We start from the raw sequence: 20406 nt of genomic DNA, 5'->3' as shown, positions 1-20406 counted from the left end.
TGTTCGGTAGTTTGGGAAATAACAATGACGTCTGCTATGGAATCGGCCCTTTTCCATAGCTCGGTCAGAATATGTGTGAGCATCGATTATCACGATCGATCTCAGTGGGCGGAAGCATGTTTGGTGTCGGCTATTTCCCCATATTATCCTCGTGATATTTGCCGGATCTATCCGGTCGCCTATCAAAACTTCCTTTCTATTGGATAATTGGATCAATCATACCAAGTGATCATCTACTCCACAGTCCAAGGTTGAACATTAAGGTTAAGCTGATACCACGCATCCTTACAGCGGGGTAAGAGATGCTAAGCTCTATACGCTCCTGATTCTTGATGGAACGAAGTACATATCAATGTGCCTCCTCTAACCTGTCACGGATATGAAGCTGTCCATAGGTTTTGAGCTGGTTGAGCTTTCACATTATCTTCTAGCATAATGTCGTCTCATCGCATCATCTCAGACTACGCGACTGGATACAGTTACTTCTGTAGTAAGCATTGGTGCACATGGATCGTGATCCAAATTACAGCACCTATTAACTCCTGGTTCAGCAATTTTCGTGAGCATAGGTTCGCTCCTTTGGGGATACGACTCTGGTTAGTCAATCTCTCTTCTCACACCCTGCTCCAGCCTAGGGGCATGATGCTGAACAGTCCATTTCAAGGCATTTTCGGCACGGCACAGGCGCAAGAATACTTTTCGACCTTCTTTCATCCCTCGACGCCCATCCTGGGTGCCATCATCTCGACTGTAAGTTGCCGATTTAGAACTTTTTCTGTCCACTTCATCAGGGAGCTGACCTCGAAATCTGGGGACTATAGTATACTGCCGGCGGTGCCATAGGCTGTCTCCTATCATGGCCAATTGGCAGATGGAGCGGTCGCTGCGGCACACTTAGGATCGGCTCCTTGGTTGCAATCATCGGGACAGTATTGCAGACTGCTGCGCAAGATGTGGGGATGCTCATCGCTGGACGCCTGATCGCAGGTCTCGCTATTGGAATCATCTACTTCGCCATTCCGCAGTATCAATCTGAACTTGCACCTCCTGAACACCGGTGAGTAAAGTTGTGACATCTCTTCGACACTGTTATGCTACTGCGTACTGACCAGGTTCATCTGCAGTGGGAGCATTGTCGGTCTCCATGCGCAATTCATTGGCTTTGGCTACGCCTTGTCGAATTGGATCGGTTTTGGCGTCTACTACGCAAAAGGCCAATTTACCGTATGTTTCTCGCGCTAATGACATAAGGTTGGCTAACACCAGTTCTAGTACCGTTTTCCTGTTGGCCTACAGGTCTTCTGGGCGCTCGTCCTCCTCATCGGCACATTTTTTTTGCCGGAATCACCTCGCTACCTCATCGAGAAAGGGAAGTATGAGGAGGCATATAAACTGCTGCAGAAGCTTCGCAAGCCAGAACACTTGGAAATGACTAAAAAGGAATTTGTCCAAATACGTGACCAGATTGTGTGGGAACAGGAAAACGAAGAATCGTCCCTCATTGGCATCCTGCGCAAGCCTTCATACCGAAGGCGGCTGATATTGGGTTGCGGAATTCAGATAGGTCAGCAGATCTGCGGCATATCGGCTATCAACTACTATCAGACGATCATGTATAAGTCACTCGGGATCAAAGGTCCCACGGTGCTAGCACTTGCGGGCGTCTGGGGCATTCTCGGACCACTTTCCAATCTGCTGTGCCTTGCATTCATTATCGACCGAGTGAAGCGCCGCACCATTCTTTTCTGGGGTTCTATTGGAATGGGAATAGATATTGCCATCGTCATGATCATTGTGGCCGTCTTCAGTGGCGGGCCCAACAAAGTGGCCAATGGATTTGGCATCCTCTTCCTCCTCCTCTTCGACATCATCTTCTCCATCAGCTGGAACTCGGGTTGCCCTGTCTACTGCACTGAGATCTTCCCCACACAGATCCGAACAACTGGTGGAGCTATCGCAACTTTCTGGTCCTTTATCATCCAGGTCATCTTGGCACAGGCGTCCCCAACAGCTCTGACCAATGTTGGATGGAGATACTACATCTTTTTCATTGTCATGAACATCGTCACTGCAGCCTGCGTCTGGTTCTTTGTTCCCGAGACAAAAGGAAAGTCGCTTGAGGAGATCAACGAGGTGTTTGGAGACTCCTTTGTCACAGTGCATATCGACGAATATGTTGCCGAGGAGAAGCTCGACCAGGCTGTGTATCAGCACAAAGAGATCTCTGGGCAGGTAGCGGCATAGCCACAGTAAATCCTTGAATTATGGCAGTGACTGAATTGGTTAGTCGGTTTGCGTGCGCAAATGCTAAAGAGATATCGCTCTATAACGGTGTTCACTTTGAAAGCAATAAATGGTGTGTATTTCTGAAGCATTCCATGTCTAGTAGGTAATTTCCCGGCCAAAGCTTCTAATTTATCCGATCCGCCATCAGCTATAGAAAGTTAAAACATATTTGGCAAGTGCTAAGTATCTTTGCTCAAATTTGCTCTGTAACTACAATGTTTATATCAGGCTAAGCATATGCTTAACTTTTTGGCGCTCTAACACTGAGACGTGTTAGCTAAAATTTTGTAAACTGATCTGAGCCAAGGATTTACAGTGTCATATTGTCAGAGGCCACCTATCAATGCCCTGCAACTGCAGGTGGCCAAAGGATTATTCTCGATCAAATTTAGCTTCCCCACATTCCCCGCATTTCATTGTTCACCGGATAAAAGCACGAAACAACAGATCATAGACCTCCGCCATTGACTCTGTGACAACTTCCTCTCCAACAGCATACCTACAACTTTTGCCGTTCTCCTAACCCTGCTATATACTTACCAGTATGGTCGGGGCTGGAAAGACTTACCCTAAACCAAGAAGGCCATATCATAGTTGTCTCTTGCCGTCTCTGATTCTGTCAAGTGTCCTTCCATCTTGCAATTACCTCGTTTCTTGCGTCTTCGGGTGCCTTTTTAAGCAGATATAAACTGTGACTCTCCACAACATGCAAACTACTCACCCTCTCTCACAATCAACACTGGGTTACAACGGGGGCGACGAATTGGCTCACCAAGCCAACGTAATCCAGGATCCTGGCGGAGGAACACAGCGGTGGCGGGCACGCGCAAGCAAGGCCTGTGATCGCTGCCATTTTTCCCGCGTAAAGTGTGACACTGGTCAGCCCTGCGGCAGATGCTCGAATGCGTCTACAATCTGCACCTATAACCGGGCTAGCCGCCGTCGCGGTCGGCTCCCAAGGAAGAGTTTGTTCGCGACTGATATGCCATCCCAAAGGCTGAACATATTGACTCACAATAACAGCTTTCTAGACCGGGCTGCGAGCGGTGTGGAGGTGTTGCAGGAGGACCTAGACTTGCTCCCCCCGGATGCTGTCCAGATTGGTCATGTGCATGGTGTTGACTCCGATCAAGCTCAAACCGAAGCAGCCACCAACAGCGAAGACCAAGGACACGGCATCCCCATCTCCTGGGAGCCCAGCTTAACAGCGATACAACAGCCAGTCAGTTCTCTCTTTTTTCCAGACGAGCTTGTGGATGTTTGGAGTGGAAGTCCGATTATCGTCGACAGCCAGCTCGACCAGCATGGTAACCCTCGTCTGCCCCGTACCGTCCCTGAGGAACCTCCAGACCATGATGACCTCGCCTTCGCCCACCGGCCGCCTCCACAGTCTTCCATTCTCCCACCGGTTGGGCAGCCCAGTGAACAGAGGCCATGTGCGGAACGACCACCATCGAGCTTGCCCATTAAGCGGAGATACGCCGTATTGGAACCACTGTACCCTTACCTCGATCAAGAGGTCTCGCCCGAGTTAGCTTGTGATCTCTTGGACTCGTATTTTGCCGATAAATCTGAAGGATCATGCATTCCAGCCTCCCCTCTACTGTTGTGCCATATCTTTCGACGTTCCTCTTTCGCATCTTCTACCCAAGGGAGACCAAGCTCGCTCGCGTTGTTATCAAGTTTGCTTCTGGTCGCGGCTGCCACGACAGAGTCGCCCTTCTTTGGCGCTTCTCCTACTGCTCGTGCACGACTCTTGCGTAGCCTTTTTACACTGACACTCAGCTTCCTGCACGACCCTCAACACCTGGTTTCCCGAACAACAGAGGCTCATTCCGATCACATTGCAACGAAAAAAAGCGACTCGGGTGATCGCTATGAATCTCGTTCATCTGTCACCATGTCAAGCGGCAGACACCGCTTTGTAGACGAGGTTGTCACCTATATGCATCTTGCACTGGTCTCCATGACGACCGAGGTCGGTTCTTTTGCGACGAGGTGGTGGCACACTGCCTTTCAGTTGGCCAAGGAATACAGACTAAACGCAGATGTCATGAGCCATGGGCCATCGCAGCAGGTGCAGGAGCGGCCGTCGCCCAACGGGGAGTCACCCTCAGTCCCATCAACAGGAAGTGTCGTTTATGCCGACTCCCCGTTCAAATCTCCCGACGTCAATGGTACGGAAGAGACTTCTATTGCGGTGAGAGATAACAAAGTCATTGACGGGTCCGATTATCGCTTTGTCTCTGCAACCAGAGAAGGGCTGGAGGAAAGTCGCCGGGTTTGGTGGAGCCTTTACATATGGGACAAGCAGCTAGCGTTGTCTCACAACGTCCCGGCATCCATCACCAACCTCGAATGCCAGGAGGTGTCGATGCCAATGTCCGAGTTGGCCTGGCAAGGCGTTTCGACGACCGGCCATAGTAACGTCCCGCAATTTGGTGGTCACCCACCGTCGTCGCTGCATTCAAACCCCCTTCTGATATCTTCGGCTTCTTCGTGCCGTTCAGTATGGCACTCGAGACGTTACTTGATCACCGTCAGTCTCTCATGCGACGGAGGCTTGCAGGTAGAATGGGTTACCAGCCATTGGACTCGGAAATTACTGCAGGTGACGACTTTCGTGTGCAACTTGAACGTCTCGCGCAGGATTTTGATATTCCAACAAGTGGGAACGCTCAGAACAATGCCGATGAGAGATTCTCATACGCTGCTTGCTCCCTTAAGACCGAGATCTTTCCAGCATACGCGCGGCTCTTGATCCGCATCTTGTTCTTGCTGGATTCAGCGCCATGGGATATGACTGACGCAGTCGAAGGAGTCGACAGGGATGCTCTTTTGAACACGGCCACTCACCAAACTATGTCAATTTCTGTCGTGCGAGCATCAGAGGCACTTCGCGACGTCTTTTCACTAGAATCCGAGTTCAGCTTCAACCCTCTATATTGTGACGTGTTTCTATTCCTGGGCTCCGCGATTGCATACATGACCTTGTCACTCTCGAGCCAAGACCTTGACTCCAGCCTCGGCGCCGCTGGAGAGACGTTTGTCCGCGCATTAGAGTCTGTCATATCCGCCGCCCCTGCGGAGCATCAGGTGTGTCTATCTGCAAAAAGCTGGGCCCTTGACACAATGCAACTTCAAGACTAATCCATTGCTTTAGCGTAAAATGCGTCGACTGCTGCATATTGCGCTAGCCCGGGTCAAGTGGGGAAAGGTGCCTAGCCCGGCCGACGTGACACTGTGCCAGCACATCACTCGGACGTATCGATGGTCGATCGGAGGGACTGGATTGAGAACATGATGTTAGTCTCGCAAGGGCTGTTTTTTTGAGATATAGACCGTTTCAAAGCAGCTCGCACACATTTGGTGTCATGACCAGCACGGTCACTACAGCCGCCAGCGTTCAGGTTGAGCATCTGTGACAGAGTGTGGCATGAGGCCGATTCTTATTCAGGATGGCGAAAGTAAGACAGGTTATCAAGGCCAACTGTGTGTGCAGTCTAAACCACCACAATAGACATGTAGGGCATGGAGTCTATCTTCAAATTTTGGATACTAAACAGTGTCTTCTTTTCAAAAGACTAAAACCAGGGATCTGAAAAGAGGTGTTTGTATGCGCATCAGCTGTCTCTGATTTGAGAGAGAGCATGCCGTGCGACGGACAATGGAGTCAAATAGGTTGAAAAAGTAGAATAATTTAGCAGTATATTCTTACTCGGTGAGCAGAACAGAATCCAGGTCCTCGTGGACTGGAATCATCAAATCGTCACTAGGCCGCAATGGATGGAGTTCTGCGTGACTTGTAATAAGGGTGAAGTTAAAGTTATGTAGAGTCGCTGCTTCATTTGGTGTGGTGATGAACCAGTTACAGACATACGGCCAAAATACCGGAAGAAACAAGACAGCCGAACAGTTGCCAGCCCATTAGCAGTATTTTATTGCCATAAATACCAGGCACTCGATATTACCGTGTATCAACCCCTGATGAAGGCGGTGAGCAGGCGGGGAAGACGCTAACCCTAAAAAGGCAAGCAGCAGTATGGAGAGACCAGCTGTTTGTTCGCCGAGTCAACGGTGACACCAACAGAGCGCATCTCCCGCTCGAGATGCTCGATTCCACCATGTCCGAACCTCTAACTATTGCCATCGACCCGGTGGCCTTGGTGACTACCGAATGTATCACCGTCACCTCGTCCATGCGGAAGCATGCCCGCTGGGCGCACTCCTCCGTCTCCGCCATCCTGGGCGGCAATGGAGGGTCCCGGGTCTATGAACGGGATACCTCGGCGCCGCCGAGTCCACGCAAGAGCAGCCAGTCGACGAGAATTGGCGAGGAGGACCATGCATTGGCTAATCGATGGGGCCTACGAGGGAAGAAAGGCAAGAGCATGCAGGACAACCCGTTGATATCAGCCTTTACCCGCCTGCGGAGTGATCTCAAGGGCTGCAAAGATATCCGAACATTCGATACTCCAGCGCTCCTCCATCCGTTCCTACAAGTCGTCCGCTCCTCCTCGACCTCCGCCGCAATCACCTCCCTCGCATTGGTTGCCATCACCAAGTTCTTCTCCTACAACATCATCAATCGAGACTCGCCCCGCCTACCAATGGCCATGCAGCTCCTCTCCGCTGCAATCACACACTGTCGATTTGAAGCGAGCGATTCTTCGGCAGATGAGATCGTGCTCCTACGGATCTTGAAATTGATGGAGGGCATGTTGTCACGGCCGGAAGGAGAGCTTCTGGGCGACGAGAGTGTCTGCGAGATGATGGAGACGGGACTGAGCATGTGCTGTCAAGGTCGGTTATCAGAAGTGCTGCGGAGGTCTGCAGAGATGGCCATGGTCAACATGTGCCAAGTCATATTTATGCGGCTGTCACATCTTGATCAAGAGATACCCCCAGGCCCCGATCCATTTGCAGATGAACGTGTGAAGAAGGATGTGTCAAACTTGAAGATGGACCCTTCTGTAGATGGTGATACTGTGACATCTCAACATCAATCGGCAATGAGCTCGGACACGGCAGCCCCAGAGCGAGATAGCACCAGTCGAGAGGGTTCGCCCGAACAAGCAGGTAGCGGGGCTACGCCTGCTGCCACTGCACCACCCACTTTGCAGGGCGACAGCGACAGCGAGATCCGACCCTACTCTCTACCCTCGATTCGAGAGTTGTTCCGCGTCTTGATCGACCTTCTCGACCCCCATAACCGTCAACATACCGACACCATGAGAGTGATGGCTTTGCGCATCATTGACGTTGCTTTGGAAGTGGCCGGTCCATCTATTGCTCGACACCCCAGCTTAGCTGCTCTGGCTAAGGATGACCTCTGCCGCTATCTATTCCAATTGGTCCGTTCAGAGCAGTTAGCTATTCTCAATGGTTCTTTGAGAGTCGCGGGGACGTTATTGTCAACATGTCGATCTGTGTTGAAGCTGCAGCAAGAGCTCTATCTCTCTTATCTGGTGGCTTGCCTTCATCCCCGCGTGGAGATCCCCCGTGAGGCAGGCATTGACCCCTCTCTTTACGAGGGAGTACCCCAGGCACCAAAACTAGTCAAACAACCATCTTCCCAAACCAATAGTGGCCGGTCCACTCCAGTCCCCGTGAAGGATCGCCAAAAGCTCGGTCTTGAAGGCGGTTCTCGAAAACCAGAAGCTCGGGAAGCCATGGTTGAAAGCATAGGAGTTTTGTCGCGGATTCCTAGCTTTATGGTGGAGCTTTTCGTCAATTATGACTGCGAAGTGGATCGGGCTGACCTGTGTGAAGATATGATTGGGTTGCTTTCTCGCAATGCCTTTCCAGACTCGGCAACGTGGAGTACTACAAATGTGCCCCCGTTGTGTCTCGATGCCCTCCTCGGATATGTGCAGTTCCTTTATGATCGCATGAATGATGAGCCCGTACAAGGGGATTATCCTCCACTGGAGCGCCTTCGAAGCCAACGGAAAACAAAAAAGCACATCATCAAGGGCGCGCAAATGTTCAATGAGGAACCCAAGGCAGGAATTGCTTATCTTGCAAACCATGGGATTATCGAAGACTCCAAAAACCCCGTGCAGGTCGCCCGTTTTCTCAAGGGAACGGGGCGCTTGTCAAAGAAGGTGCTTGGTGAATTCATTTCCAAACGAAACAATGAAGACTTATTGGGAGCGTTCGTAGACCTCCTAGATTTCTCCGGGAGAAACGTGGTTGAAGCACTGCGGGAGCTGCTCAGCTCGTTCCGCTTGCCTGGCGAGTCACCCTTGATTGAACGCATTGTGACAACTTTCTCGGAACACTACACGGAGAAGGCGAAGCCTAAGGACATCGCGGACAAAGATGCACTCTATATTCTGACCTACGCGATCATCATGTTGAACACTGAACTATACAACCCCAACGTGAAGTCACAAAACCGCATGACTTTCCCCGCCTTCGCAAAGAACCTACGCGGCGTCAACGGGGGCAGTGACTTTGCAGAGGAATTCCTCCAGGAGATCTATGACTCCATCAAGGAGAACGAGATCATTTTGCCTGATGAGCACGAAAACAAACATGCCTTTGACTATGCTTGGAAGGAGCTTCTCCTTAAATCGTCGACTGCTGGTGAAATGGTGGTAGGCGAAACCAACGTCTATGATGCGGAGATGTTTGAAGCAACCTGGAGACCGGTTGTTGCTACTCTCTCTTACGTTTTCATGTCTGCCTCTGACGATGCCGTTTACTCTCGCGTGGTCAATGGATTTGACCAGTGTGCTCAAATTGCTGCGCGGTACGGTTTAACAGAGTCCTTTGATCGGATCGTCTCCTCCCTTGCTTCCATCAGCACCTTGGCGACGAGTAAACCTCCAAGCACTGCGCTCAACACGGAAGTGCAGGCAGGGAAGAAGAGTGTGATGGTCAGTGAATTGGCTGTGAAGTTCGGACGGGACTTTAGAGCACAATTGGCTACTGTGGTCCTGTTCCGAGTCTTGGCGGGCAACGAGTCCACGCCCAAGCAAGGCTGGGAGCACATCGTGCGCATTCTCAGCAACCTCTTTATCAACTCTCTTATTCCGCCATTCGACTCTCAGCTCACTGCTCAGCTCGATATCTCCCCCATTCCCCTGCAGCCCCCATCACAAATTGTCGACCGAGATGGACGGGGTAACGAAACCGGTCTGCTATCTGCTTTTACATCCTATCTATCAAGTTATGCAGCCGATGATCCTCCTGAGCCATCCGATGAAGAGCTCGACAACACTCTTTGTACCGTGGATTGTGTCACCGCATGCTCTATTCCTGAGATTCTGACCAACATCAAGTAAGTACCTCCCTGGCTTCATAGTGAGCTACGATGCTGACGACTGCCAGATCTCTACCTCTTTCTTCACTGGAGTCACTTGTGGGGGCCCTTGTGTCCCAGCTACCGGAAGAAAATGCACCCGCTGTAATTGTTGTGAAACCTGAACGCCCAAGTCCTGTGTCGAGACCTACGAGCACTAGGGTTGACCCCAACCGGCCGAAGTATGATCCGACTATGATTTTCCTCTTAGAGCTGGCGACTGTTCTCACTCTTCGTGACGACAAGACTCTCGAGAGCCTTGGTGAATCATTGGCAACTACGCTCCAGACCCTCGTTCGCGATGCCAAGAACCTTCACCCGTTGACCGTATCTCGCATCGTGTCCTACCTGCTTAACCTGCTCCGACTAAGCCACGTATGTACCTACCGAAAGTTTGATGGGATTGCCATTTCTGAACTAACATATTATCAGGACCAGCATTTCCTGCGGGTACCTGTTGTGCTTCACGCGATTTCCGGGTGGGACCAAGATGTCTTGGAGACCGTTGCAGTGCCGACGGTGAAGGGCCTGTCGCGATGCATCTCCCACACCGGCCGCTTGAGAAATGAGATTACTATATCTCCCGATTTTTGGTCCATCTTGCAACGGTTGCACCAACATGGAGAGGCCGCTCCGCTGGTGTTCGAGTTGCTCGAGAGCATTGTCCACTCTATGCCCGACATTATCACGGCCGACAACTACGAATCGGCCGTTGCTCTGGCAAATGACTTTGTCCGTGCGGGCCATGTAGGGTCTATCGATGAGCGCCAAAGGGATGGCCAGGCTCGACGGAGCAAGGGTGTCAAACAACCCAAGCCAAGGTAGGATGGCTCGTCTCTCTCTCACTGTGGTGCAAAGAAGTCTAACACGCGATAGTGAAAACCAAATCGTTTCCCGCGGCATCAAAGCTATTGGCTTGATCTATCACCTGACTGGGCGAGTTCCCACGCTTATCAAGCAGTCCCATCTTGAAGAGCGTGAAGGTTCGTTTTCTCCGGTATTCTCTCCCCGTGTTGATTCTGACGTTTTTGTTTCATCCAGCCTGGTCTGCATACTGGTCTCCCATTTTCGAATCCCTTCGCGGTCAATGCACCAACCCATGCCGTGACATCCGCCATCATGCCATTTCTACTCTTCAACGAGCTCTCCTGTCTGCTGAGTTGATCTCTGGTGATGACAAGGAGTGGGCCACCATTTTTGACGAAGTTCTCTTCCCCCTCATCTTGCGCCTGCTCAAGCCAGAGGTCTACCACTCCGACCCCTTCGGGATGGGTGAGACTCGAGTGCAGGCGGCGACACTGGTCTGCAAGATTTTCCTTCGCTTCCTCGATCAGCTTCCCAACCGAGAAGGCATGCTTCCTCTCTGGCTCCAGATCCTGGATATTCTTGACCGAATGATGAACAGCGGTCAGAGTGACAACCTGGAAGAAGCCATTCCCGAAAGCCTAAAGAACATTCTGCTCGTCATGGCAGACGGAGGATATCTAGTTCCTCCGTCGCAAGACCCCAGTAAAGAGGAGATGTGGATGGAGACTCGCAAGCGCCTGGAACGATTCCTACCGGGCCTTTTCGTCGAGATTTTCCCGGATTCAGCCAAGGAGCAGCCAGGGTCCGCTGCTCTATCACCGACCCAACCGGCCAACGATACTGGTGATAAGAAGAACGAGGAATTTACGCTGTCGCCCCAAGAAGCCGGCAATGATGCCACAGAAGTCGCCCCTGCTGCTGTTGCCAACCCAGCTTCTGAGCAAGTTGTCTCATCCTAGGCCAAGTTTCTGGTTTTCCTTATCGGTGATTGTGGTTCTATGGTTCCGATACCATCCATTTCCCACCTTGTGCATTCATATATAGAAAGCGGTGGGGGGTGATACGCTTCTGCAAAACGCCCCTTGCTTGTGATATCATTTTTTTTCTCATCCTCCTGTGTAGATAAAGCGCGTGTGGTGGATTTCATTTTCCTGGGACCAAGTTCATAATAATGAAAAGGAGTTTATTTCTGATACTAAAAGAACCGAAGAGACCTTGAACACAAACAAAGCAACGAGCAACGGCTGACAAAACTGACAAAAGTGAGAAGCACAGATGATAACGAAGAGCAAGCAGAGAATAATAAAGCCACCGGTTCCGCCTCCACCCTAAGATCCTCTTCATCCTCCTGCTCCTCCTCGTCCTCGTCCTCGTCCTCTTCCGCCCTGCTCCCCCTGGGCCTAGACCTGCAAAAGGTGGTACTAAAGGTGGCGGTGGTCCTTTTGCTGGCACAAATGGAAAAGGTGGAAAACCTGCTGGAGGTGGGAGTTTGAATCCAGGCAACAGTGACAGTCCTGGTCCCACTTTTGGCGCTGCATTTGGCGCTGCTTATGGCGCTTCTTTTGGCGTTGCTTTCGGCGCTGCTTTTGGCGCAGCTTTTGATGCCTTTGCTGCTATGACTGCCGGCGCTAACCCTGCTGCCGGTGGCACATTAATCAAAGCCGCTTGATTGAGTGGTGCCCGACGTAGACCTGCTGGGTTTGGAGCGACTAGCACCCTTGGAGGTGGCGCCTTTGCTGGACGTGCACTGACTGGCGCACCGGCACTTGCATTCGCCGCCGCCGGAACGCCCCCCAGGCAGAGTAATCAGGTCTTGGGGCGATCAGCACATTTGTTACTGTGGGCACCAGAGTATCCCAACCTTTCTTGAGGTTGAATGCCCACGTCCTTCCTGTGCCATCTGGAGCCGAGCCCGTATAGAACTTGTAGCGGTGCCATGGGCCGGAAAGCCTGGGTGGAGGTCTTTTTTTGGGGAGAACGGTGTGTATAGTTACTGGGATCCAATCCCATAAGGTCATGAAATTGCCAATGGTATCAGCAACCATGTTCACCTCCATGGCTCGGATCTGATGTAGCGTTCCCTGGCCACCTAGGGCTCCCCTGGCGAGTGTAGAGCCCATAAGGGGCGGCAACTGAGAGACGGTTCCAGCTGGTGTTTTTCGCAGGGGCACAATATCTTGATCGTATATCAGTGTTGCTTCCGCCCCGGAGTCATCCAGGAACAAATACTGCATCTGCGTTGTTCGATTGTTCGGAAGTCGCATCGTTATGTACATCTAATCATCTCGTCCCACAATGGGGAACATGGTCAGTCCAATGTCTCTCCATTGGCGGGCATCTTATTAGAAGTGTGTCGAGACGTTTGTGTTCGATGACTTACATCATTAACCCACCTTCCAGGAGGGGCCGAAAATTCCTGTGACTGCACGACCAATTGCGACGCAGGTCTTGATGGGAAAAGCTAGAAGAATGAGTCTCTCGCCATCAAACTTATCTGGTTAGATTGTAAGGATTGACTACTTACCCCTTCTACCCAGAAATCGTTGTGTCCGTCGTGCTGTTTATTGACGTCGAGAAACTCTCCATAGTGAAAAGGTCGGGGTTCACAGAGCTGTTTGCCTTTAGACCAGTACGTCACGAGGCCCTCGTTCCATTCCAGCCGGCGTGTTCGATAGGCATTGATTATGGCCTTAATATTTGGGATAAACCCACTCGGATCTGGGGTGTTTACAAGTTGCTCTCCCATTTCAATGAGATAATCCAGACGTCTGATAACATCCATACTGAGTCCGTATGACCCACTCTCTCGCGCGATCATCTTACTATTAAAAACTTGTCATTAACATTCTGACATAACTCTTGAACTTAGTCGTGATGGGCGAATCATTTCTTACTCTCTTTCTGCCTTGAGCTCGAGAAGCTCTTGCTTTCTCTGCGCGAACATGTCCGGTAGGATCTGATTGGCAATTCGCTCGTCAACACGGACAAGTTGGGCGTCAAGATCACTGGGTGTGATAAGATTAGCCATTAGCTGCAACTATATCCAACTCTGCTTATCTTGCAAGGGAAACATACTCAGGGTCAAGATCAAGCTCCTCGCAGGTCCAGTCTTCTGGGATATTAGGATCGTTGGGCCATGTAATAGGCACCGCCGGGGTCGGCCACGTCTTCCGTGGAGGACGTTTATGAGGCCCTGTAGGTGGCGGTAGTAGGCCAACGTAGGATTTAGAGAACGGTAAATTGGGCCGTTCTGGTTGCTTCCCCATTTTCACGTCATCTTGGTCTAATTCCCCTCCATCCTCAGCGCTGGCGTTGCCGTCTGCTTTTGGGGGACCTCCGAACCCGGGGGCAGTGCCCTTCTTCTTGCCCGCGCTGCCTGATTTCGCTCGCTATAGAAGCCAATTGTTATTCCGGCGTTAGGATTGCGCCGGATCTTCGTACGTGTCGCCATGGCACTCACGGAGTAGTTCAGCCAAGTATGGAATGACAAGTGTTCTTCAAAATGATTTGAATAGAACGAGAAGAACATTGAAAGTCTATGAAAGAGCAGGTACTTCTATTTATGCTTGATATCATGCTGGCAAATTCGAGCTTCGACCCACGGGGAATCTTCGAAGGTTGGTTCAGAACCATCTTGACAGGGATTCTCTCAAAGAAAGAAAATTTTCGCAATCTGAAGGTTGGATGTCCCATTAATTCCCAGGTAGTCAGTTTTCGAGTTCGGGGTATCAAAGTGGATCGAAGCGATGGGGAAACAGGGCCAGCATAGCCTCAAAAAGGAGGCGTGGCTTGCGAAAGGAAACTTGGTTGGAATGACGGATTCAAATACGATCCTGACAAGGGAACAACAATCTGTCCTATTCTGCGCTCTTACAGCTCATCGAATGCTTAGAAAGGCCTTGCTCCCGACATAGAGGCAAAGTTGACGTTATTTACTTTATTGCTCTATCAGTCTCTCAACTTTTTCCGGTACAGAAAGACTTGTCTGTTCAGAAGCTTTTCGACGCCGGCTTGTACGCGTTGAACTAGTGTGCAATTCCTTTCAAAGAAATAGCATGACCCCACATACATTTTCTTCGATTCAATTCCAAATCAGAATTCCACTGCTGGGCTTATCGCGGCTTCAAAGAAATCGGGCGTCCGAAGCTCAATACAGCTCCGGTTTAGTTGTTATGCTTACTCCCAGGTCGATCAAACAGAACTCGACGTTCAGGGAAAAAATAATTATATAATGGTTTGCATACTTGCTTAGCCTACGCTTCCTTGTAGATTTAGAAATTTTTCTCTGATCAGGTATGCGCCAGTTGCCGATATCTACTTCGAAATTCAAGAACCTTTTTTTTTTTTTTTTTTTTTTTTTTCAAAAATCGTTTTTGAAGAAATCATGTTGTATAATTTGATCAGAATGCTAAGTGCTCAATCAGACAAAATAAAAGGGAAATTCAGCCAGCATAGAACCGAAACAGAAGAAATTCCTTTGTTTGGGACGGGCGAAAAGACCAAGGCCTCCAGAATTCAACAGCTGCTAGTCTCCATGCAATTCCTGCCTCCTTCCATTTTGGTTTTTTTCCCCTTTTTCTTTGAGCTTGAAAATTATTAGCTCAATTCTCTTCGTTCCTTAAGCTCTCAATCCCATGCTTCCTTTAAAATCTTGAAGTGGGGCATATACAGGCGAACACTGGTCCTTGACTCTGATATGGGGATGGGGGGCCATGGTATCCGAGAGCTCAAGAAACTAAAAAGACTATGGCTACCATGTGCACAAAGAACCAATTTCTCTCTCCTTTCATTGATCACGCGGTATTTTGGCTTTCCCTGTGCTCGGGTGAGCACGCAGATGGGAGGTAAAAGCCCCGGTAGGCATGGAAATACCCCTCTTCCTTTGTTTCAGTCCCAAGCCTCCGCTGAATCCCATGAATTTGGAATATACCATGGATCTCAAGCCCACCGACCTTTTCAATTGTGAAAGACACCCTCGATAATTGGTTGCTCCAGAGGTGACAGATTGTATCTAGGATTTTGTTAAAAAAAATTGGCCCTAGACGGCCCTACTGTAGACACTGTATCTACTAGGAACGCTACATAATGCAAGTATGAGGATGGAAAAATTCAATCCTTATTGGTAGCCTATACAAAAAACATGCCTTGGCCAGGGCAGGTATCGCAAGCAATGAAACAGCAGGGAGAAAAGTTATGAACGAGCTAGTGGACATTCATTCTCAAGCATGATGCTCGAGTCAGCAAAAGAGAAACGCCCTTTCGGAAGTAAACAAGAAATTGTGGCGCACAACACCGGTGGAGAAAAAGGAAAAATCGGAGTGATATCCGTTGCAATGGTACTGATACGAGGGAAGAAAGAAAGGAAATACTAGTGACAGGGGGTGATGAGGGTGATTGAAAGAATTCAGCGTCCAGTCTGGTAGTTGCGGTTTCCCATGGTCCGTTTGCGAAGATCCTTTTGAATCTCCTACTCGTCCATATCGTCGTCGAGGTCGATGGCATCCGGGTTGGCCGGGGCTGCAGGTGCTTCTTGGCCTGCAGGGGGAGGGCGATTGCCTCCCTCGGGTCCAGTGCTGGCAGCAACAAAGCCCACTGGGGCACGAGCCTCGCGCTCCAATGCAGCCATGGCATCGGCACGCTCGGCAGCCTCGCCTTCGCCCTGCGCGCCGTCCAGAGGACGCTGCTGGCTGCGAGCAATAGCCTGCGAGGCGATGAAGTTGACGTCCGTGCTAAAAAAAGGTCAGTATATTGATTTCTGAAAAAGGGATCATGGGGCGGATCATACTTGTATTGAGCTTGAACACTTCTCTTGATGCGAAGCATCTCCTTGAACGTGTCTTCGTTTCCGTGTTGCACTTCGAAGGCCTCCCACTTCTGCCAGAAGGGGGCGTTGGTTCGCGGATCGCAAAATTGGGACGCATGACCGTAGATTGCACGCGCCCGATCAATCTCACCGAGTCGGCGTTCCATCTCAGCAAACTTGAGACACATCTCCTTGGCCTCTTGATCTGGCAGAGCTGCAATAGCCCGCTCGTAGATTGGTCTCGTTGATGTGAGTCCGAAGTTCGAGGCTGATTTGGTGATGTAGAATTCGAACATCTCGAATCGGTCCTCATCCGAAACCTCACGAGTCGCACGTTCGTAGATGCGCATCGCATGTCGGGCGAGACCCCGCTCCTCTTCCAAGTTGCCATACATCAAGTACAGAGGCTTGGCAAACTTGGGCGGGCATCCGTCCAAAGCTTGTTCGAATAGATCTCGAAGTCGTTCAATGCCAATCTTGCGATCCACGGCCTTGGTCAAGTACATGTTCCAAAGCTCAAAGGCCACTGGGTAGCTGAAGAGATCCAAGCCACGCTCGTACACCTTGAAAGAATCTTCAAAGTAACTGTTTTCTTCCAAGAGGTTTGCGAAGTTGACCACTGTCTGAGGAGTCGCGATACGTAGTTCGAAGATCCGCTCGTAGACTTTCCTGGTCTCTTCCAGCGAGGACACACTCTCCACGAGATCAACATAGAAACTCCACAACTTCCAGCTCTTGTGCACTCTTTGTTGCGGGGACAAAGTTTCATCGAAGTAGTCCACGGTAGACTTCTTAGGCGCTTGTGTCGCCTTGGCCATGATATCAACGGCCCGGTCAAAGTTCTCCGAACGGAGTTCCATCTCCGCCCATTCACACCAGGTCTCGGCGAGCTCAGCAACAGATTTGAAGGGGACCTTGACGGCCTTGTCGAAAATGACTCTAGCGGTCTCCAGATCACCGCCATCCTCATAAAGTTTGGCATAGTTGACCCACAGCTCGGAGAACTTTCCGTGTGCCTTCTTGGGATTGATTGCCGCAATGGCGGCTGTGTAGGTGTTTACAGCTTCCTGCTTGTTATCACCCCACAAAGCCACCCTCTTCTCCCATTCAATGACATTATGCGGGTTCTGTCGCAATAGAACATCATTGACCAGGAAGGGCCGTCGGTCCATCAATTGTTCAAATCGTAGCATACGAAGGTCCAGGTCAAAATCAGCCTCTTCGTCAAGTTTGCCCTTTTCTGAACGAACAGCCGCAGCTTCCATCAGATTGCCAATGATGGACTCTTCAAACTCGACATATGAGTCAAAGATGAGCGTGAAATCTCGTACCGTCATAACGGTAGTAATTCCTTCTTCAAACACATCTCTCGCTTTCTCGAAGCTGCCCTTGGTAATCCAGTAGGTTGCCAGACCAGCCCACAACTTTCCTCGCTGGTCCGCGAATCGCTCAATTCCACTACGGAGAATGGCATCGACATCAATTCCAACTTGAGGACCTGTTTCGATCTTTTTGGCCTTTGAGACCAAGAGGTCAACCATTTCAGTCCAGAGCTGGAAATTACTCTTTCCATTCTTGGATTGGAACCGCTGGTTGTCCAAGATGTCCATAAAGACCTTTACGGCCTCAGTGTACTGGCCCATCTCAATCAGGATTTCAATGTACTCTTCCGCATTCTCCGGGTGAATCTGCATATACCGAGCCCAGATCTTTACGGCGGTTGGCCCCGAAGCAGATCGCGCAAAGCCCTTGAATAGCCTCCAGATTCGGTTGTGTTGGGTGACCGGTAGGGCGCGTAGAGCGCGATCAAATGTTCGACGGGTCTGTGTCACCAAAGGCTGAAGGAGCAAGAACGAGAGGTACATTTCCCAGATACGAGGCATCTTGTTCAGAAGGATCAAAGCTCGTTCGAAAAGAGCATTGACCTTGATGTACTCGGCACGGTAGACGGTGGGATTCCGGCCCTTTAAATGCTTCATCCGAAATTCCAGGTACTATAGTGAATGCAAGTTAATTACTCCACCATCCTCGTCGTTCACATTGTAAGGGAAGATTTCTCACCATTTTCCATAGCTTGTACGATCGCGGCAATTTTCGACAGGCACGCTCCATAACCTAAAACAAAAGAAAGGATGTTAGAGACATTTTTTAGCCTATAGTATAAAGGGGATCGGGAGGGCGTACAAAGGCTTGTTCATAAAGCGTGCCATGTTGCTGCTTGAACTCGATATAGGCAAGCCATGGCTTGACACTACCGGCATCGCGCAGCAGATCTTGTTCATACACTGTGTCCTGGTCGGTCTGTCCAAGAGCTCAGTTAGCACCTTCATCCATCGAAATTCCCACGGGCACATACAATCAGATAGAAGTCCGGCCGGGACGCAGATGTTCGATCCATCTGTGCGTGCTGCCGGTGTGATCTCGGGGGCAAAAGCGTCCCTGGCATTGCGCCACTCCGTTCGAACGGGATCCGATCACACAAAGCAAAGGGTCAGCATGGAAGAATGGCCAAGGCGAAAGTGACGAGTCGGCGCGTGTGTTTGAAAGATGAAACTGCGGCAATCGTGGTATGCTAGTCACGTGATTCCAGCCGCATCGAGTGGGCGGTGGAGCTTTAGTTATCGGAGCGGCGTCATATCGATGTGGCTGCATCCACGCTGATCGCCAACACCAGAATTCCAAGCTGTCGTCATGTCGGGTGCAGTAGTGAGTATGCTTTTGGTCTATTTCAGGCTCTGCGACTAATGTGTTGCAACTACCAGGGCCGAGAGCCAGTCTTCCCGACTCGCCAGTCGTTGGGGTTGATGAAGAGCAAGCTGAAGGGGGCAGAGACAGGTCACAGCTTGCTTAAGCGCAAGAGTGAAGCTTTGACAAAGTGAGTATATTGTGTCCTAATTGACCTTTGAACTCCAGCTAATCTTTGATCTTTTTGACCAGGCGTTTCCGAGGTACGATATACTAGAACCCATTCTCCGCATTCCCCCACACCCCCGCGGAAGCTAACTCCAGTGGGCAGAAATCACACGGCGTATCGATGAAGCCAAACGAAAGATGGGCCGGGTGATGCAGATTGCCGCCTTCTCACTTGCCGAAGTTAGCTATGCTGTCGGCGGAGATATTGGATACCAGGTGCAGGAGTCGGCCAAGCAGGCCCGGTTCCGTGTCCGAGCCAAGCAAGAGAACGTCTCCGGAGTATTTCTGCCACAATTCGAGAGCTACACCCAGGATGGTGTCAATGACTTTGCCTTGACTGGTCTCGGCAAGGGAGGACAGCAGATCCAGCGATGCCGAGAGACGTATGCGCGGGCCGTGGAGACATTGGTGGAGCTGGCCAGTCTACAGGTATGGGAGCTAGAACCTTGAGTGATAAGCTCTTTCTGACGATTTCAGACTGCATTCTTGATTCTAGACGAGGTTATCAAGGTCGTCAACCGAAGAGGTAAGCCAAAATTCTCGAGTCCGTCTCGTTTCTTTACAAACAGTAGCTAACTAGATACGTCCGATATAGTAAACGCGATGTAAGTCATTCGATCGTTATTTACCCGGATCCCGACACTGATAAATTACAGCGAGCACGTCATCATTCCCCGAACCGAAAACACCATCAAGTGTTCGTACTCTCTTTCTACTATGGGATTGACTACTAGAAACTCACATGCATATAGACATCAACTCCGAGCTTGACGAACTTGACCGAGAGGAGTTTTACCGCCTCAAAAAGGTCTCTGGCAAGAAGCAGCGAGATACCGCCGCTGCTGATGCCGAAATTCTGGCTGCACGGAAAAAGGCAGAGGCCGAGGAAGCAGCGCAAGCAGCGAGCGGCATTGTTGCTGAAGAGCCCAAAGCTGCAGAGCCCGAAGCTGCCGATATCCTTGGCGAGCAGGAGGATAACGATGTCATTTTCTAGGTGCCTTTTCTCTTGTCTTTGTTCTGGGCATTGAACTATTTGTCCTTCTTTGCATCTTGTTATCTGTATCATGTTGCTCTCAACCATCCATACGTGCCTTGCAAGCTTTGTTTACTAAGTCGACTTATCTTCCGGAAATAAAGTTTGACTACACTGGATATACATCTGAGCTCATCATAGTCAGAAAAAGTCTCTTGGTATTGTAATATAGGAAACATTGTTCGTAGCCTCCATTGGGCCCCCCAAGACGCCGGAAGGAAGGAAAAGAAATGGAAACACGCGGATATCCTCGTC

General features: G+C 50.4%; 6 protein-coding genes across 6 annotated transcripts; 4 read left to right on the top strand and 2 right to left on the bottom strand.

The window, feature by feature from the left end:
* Positions 1 to 642: 642 nt before the first annotated feature.
* Positions 643 to 2244, top strand: N7473_012335 (sugar porter family MFS transporter; the record flags this gene model as incomplete). The annotated part of the gene is made up of 4 exons (XM_057158274.1): positions 643 to 750; positions 822 to 1057; positions 1125 to 1224; positions 1273 to 2244. 4 exons carry the CDS (start codon positions 643 to 645, stop codon positions 2242 to 2244), a joined length of 1416 nt encoding a protein of 471 aa, XP_057004124.1.
* A 748-nt stretch (positions 2245 to 2992) lies between these two features.
* On the top strand, positions 2993 to 5590 carry N7473_012334 (Zn(II)2Cys6 transcription factor domain-containing protein; the record flags this gene model as incomplete). Its single annotated transcript, XM_057158273.1, has 3 exons — positions 2993 to 4740; positions 4797 to 5382; positions 5450 to 5590. The coding sequence occupies 3 exons, from the start codon at positions 2993 to 2995 to the stop codon at positions 5588 to 5590; spliced, it is 2475 nt and encodes an 824-aa protein (XP_057004123.1).
* Positions 5591 to 6410: 820 nt separating this feature from the next.
* N7473_012333 (uncharacterized protein) lies at positions 6411 to 11361 on the top strand (the record flags this gene model as incomplete). The annotated part of the gene is made up of 5 exons (XM_057158272.1): positions 6411 to 9574; positions 9625 to 9970; positions 10028 to 10416; positions 10472 to 10578; positions 10637 to 11361. 5 exons carry the CDS (start codon positions 6411 to 6413, stop codon positions 11359 to 11361), a joined length of 4731 nt encoding a protein of 1576 aa, XP_057004122.1.
* A 750-nt stretch (positions 11362 to 12111) lies between these two features.
* N7473_012332 (uncharacterized protein) lies at positions 12112 to 13931 on the bottom strand (the record flags this gene model as incomplete). Its single annotated transcript, XM_057158271.1, has 6 exons — positions 12112 to 12678; positions 12783 to 12863; positions 12927 to 13224; positions 13297 to 13407; positions 13478 to 13791; positions 13863 to 13931. 6 exons carry the CDS (start codon positions 13929 to 13931, stop codon positions 12112 to 12114), a joined length of 1440 nt encoding a protein of 479 aa, XP_057004121.1.
* A 1596-nt stretch (positions 13932 to 15527) lies between these two features.
* Positions 15528 to 18730, bottom strand: N7473_012331 (mRNA splicing protein SYF1). Its single transcript, XM_057158270.1, has 5 exons — positions 18562 to 18730; positions 18390 to 18506; positions 18267 to 18320; positions 16188 to 18199; positions 15528 to 16131 (listed from the first exon to the last, which is right to left on the bottom strand). The coding sequence occupies exons 1-5, from the start codon at positions 18649 to 18651 to the stop codon at positions 15870 to 15872; spliced, it is 2535 nt and encodes an 844-aa protein (XP_057004120.1). The 5' UTR covers positions 18652 to 18730; the 3' UTR covers positions 15528 to 15869.
* A 166-nt stretch (positions 18731 to 18896) lies between these two features.
* Positions 18897 to 20112, top strand: N7473_012330 (H(+)-transporting V1 sector ATPase subunit D; the record flags this gene model as incomplete). Its single annotated transcript, XM_057158269.1, has 8 exons — positions 18897 to 18911; positions 18968 to 19080; positions 19143 to 19153; positions 19222 to 19547; positions 19596 to 19644; positions 19714 to 19723; positions 19775 to 19815; positions 19871 to 20112. 8 exons carry the CDS (start codon positions 18897 to 18899, stop codon positions 20110 to 20112), a joined length of 807 nt encoding a protein of 268 aa, XP_057004119.1.
* Positions 20113 to 20406: the final 294 nt, after the last annotated feature.

The sequence above is a fragment of the Penicillium subrubescens genome (genome assembly GCF_028828155.1).
Source record: "Penicillium subrubescens strain IBT 31985 chromosome Unknown utg000010l_segment0_segment0, whole genome shotgun sequence".
Lineage (NCBI taxonomy): Eukaryota > Fungi > Ascomycota > Eurotiomycetes > Eurotiales > Aspergillaceae > Penicillium > Penicillium subrubescens.
The sequence above is the reverse complement of the archived record's forward strand: the minus strand, read 5'-3'. Positions and strand labels throughout refer to the sequence as shown.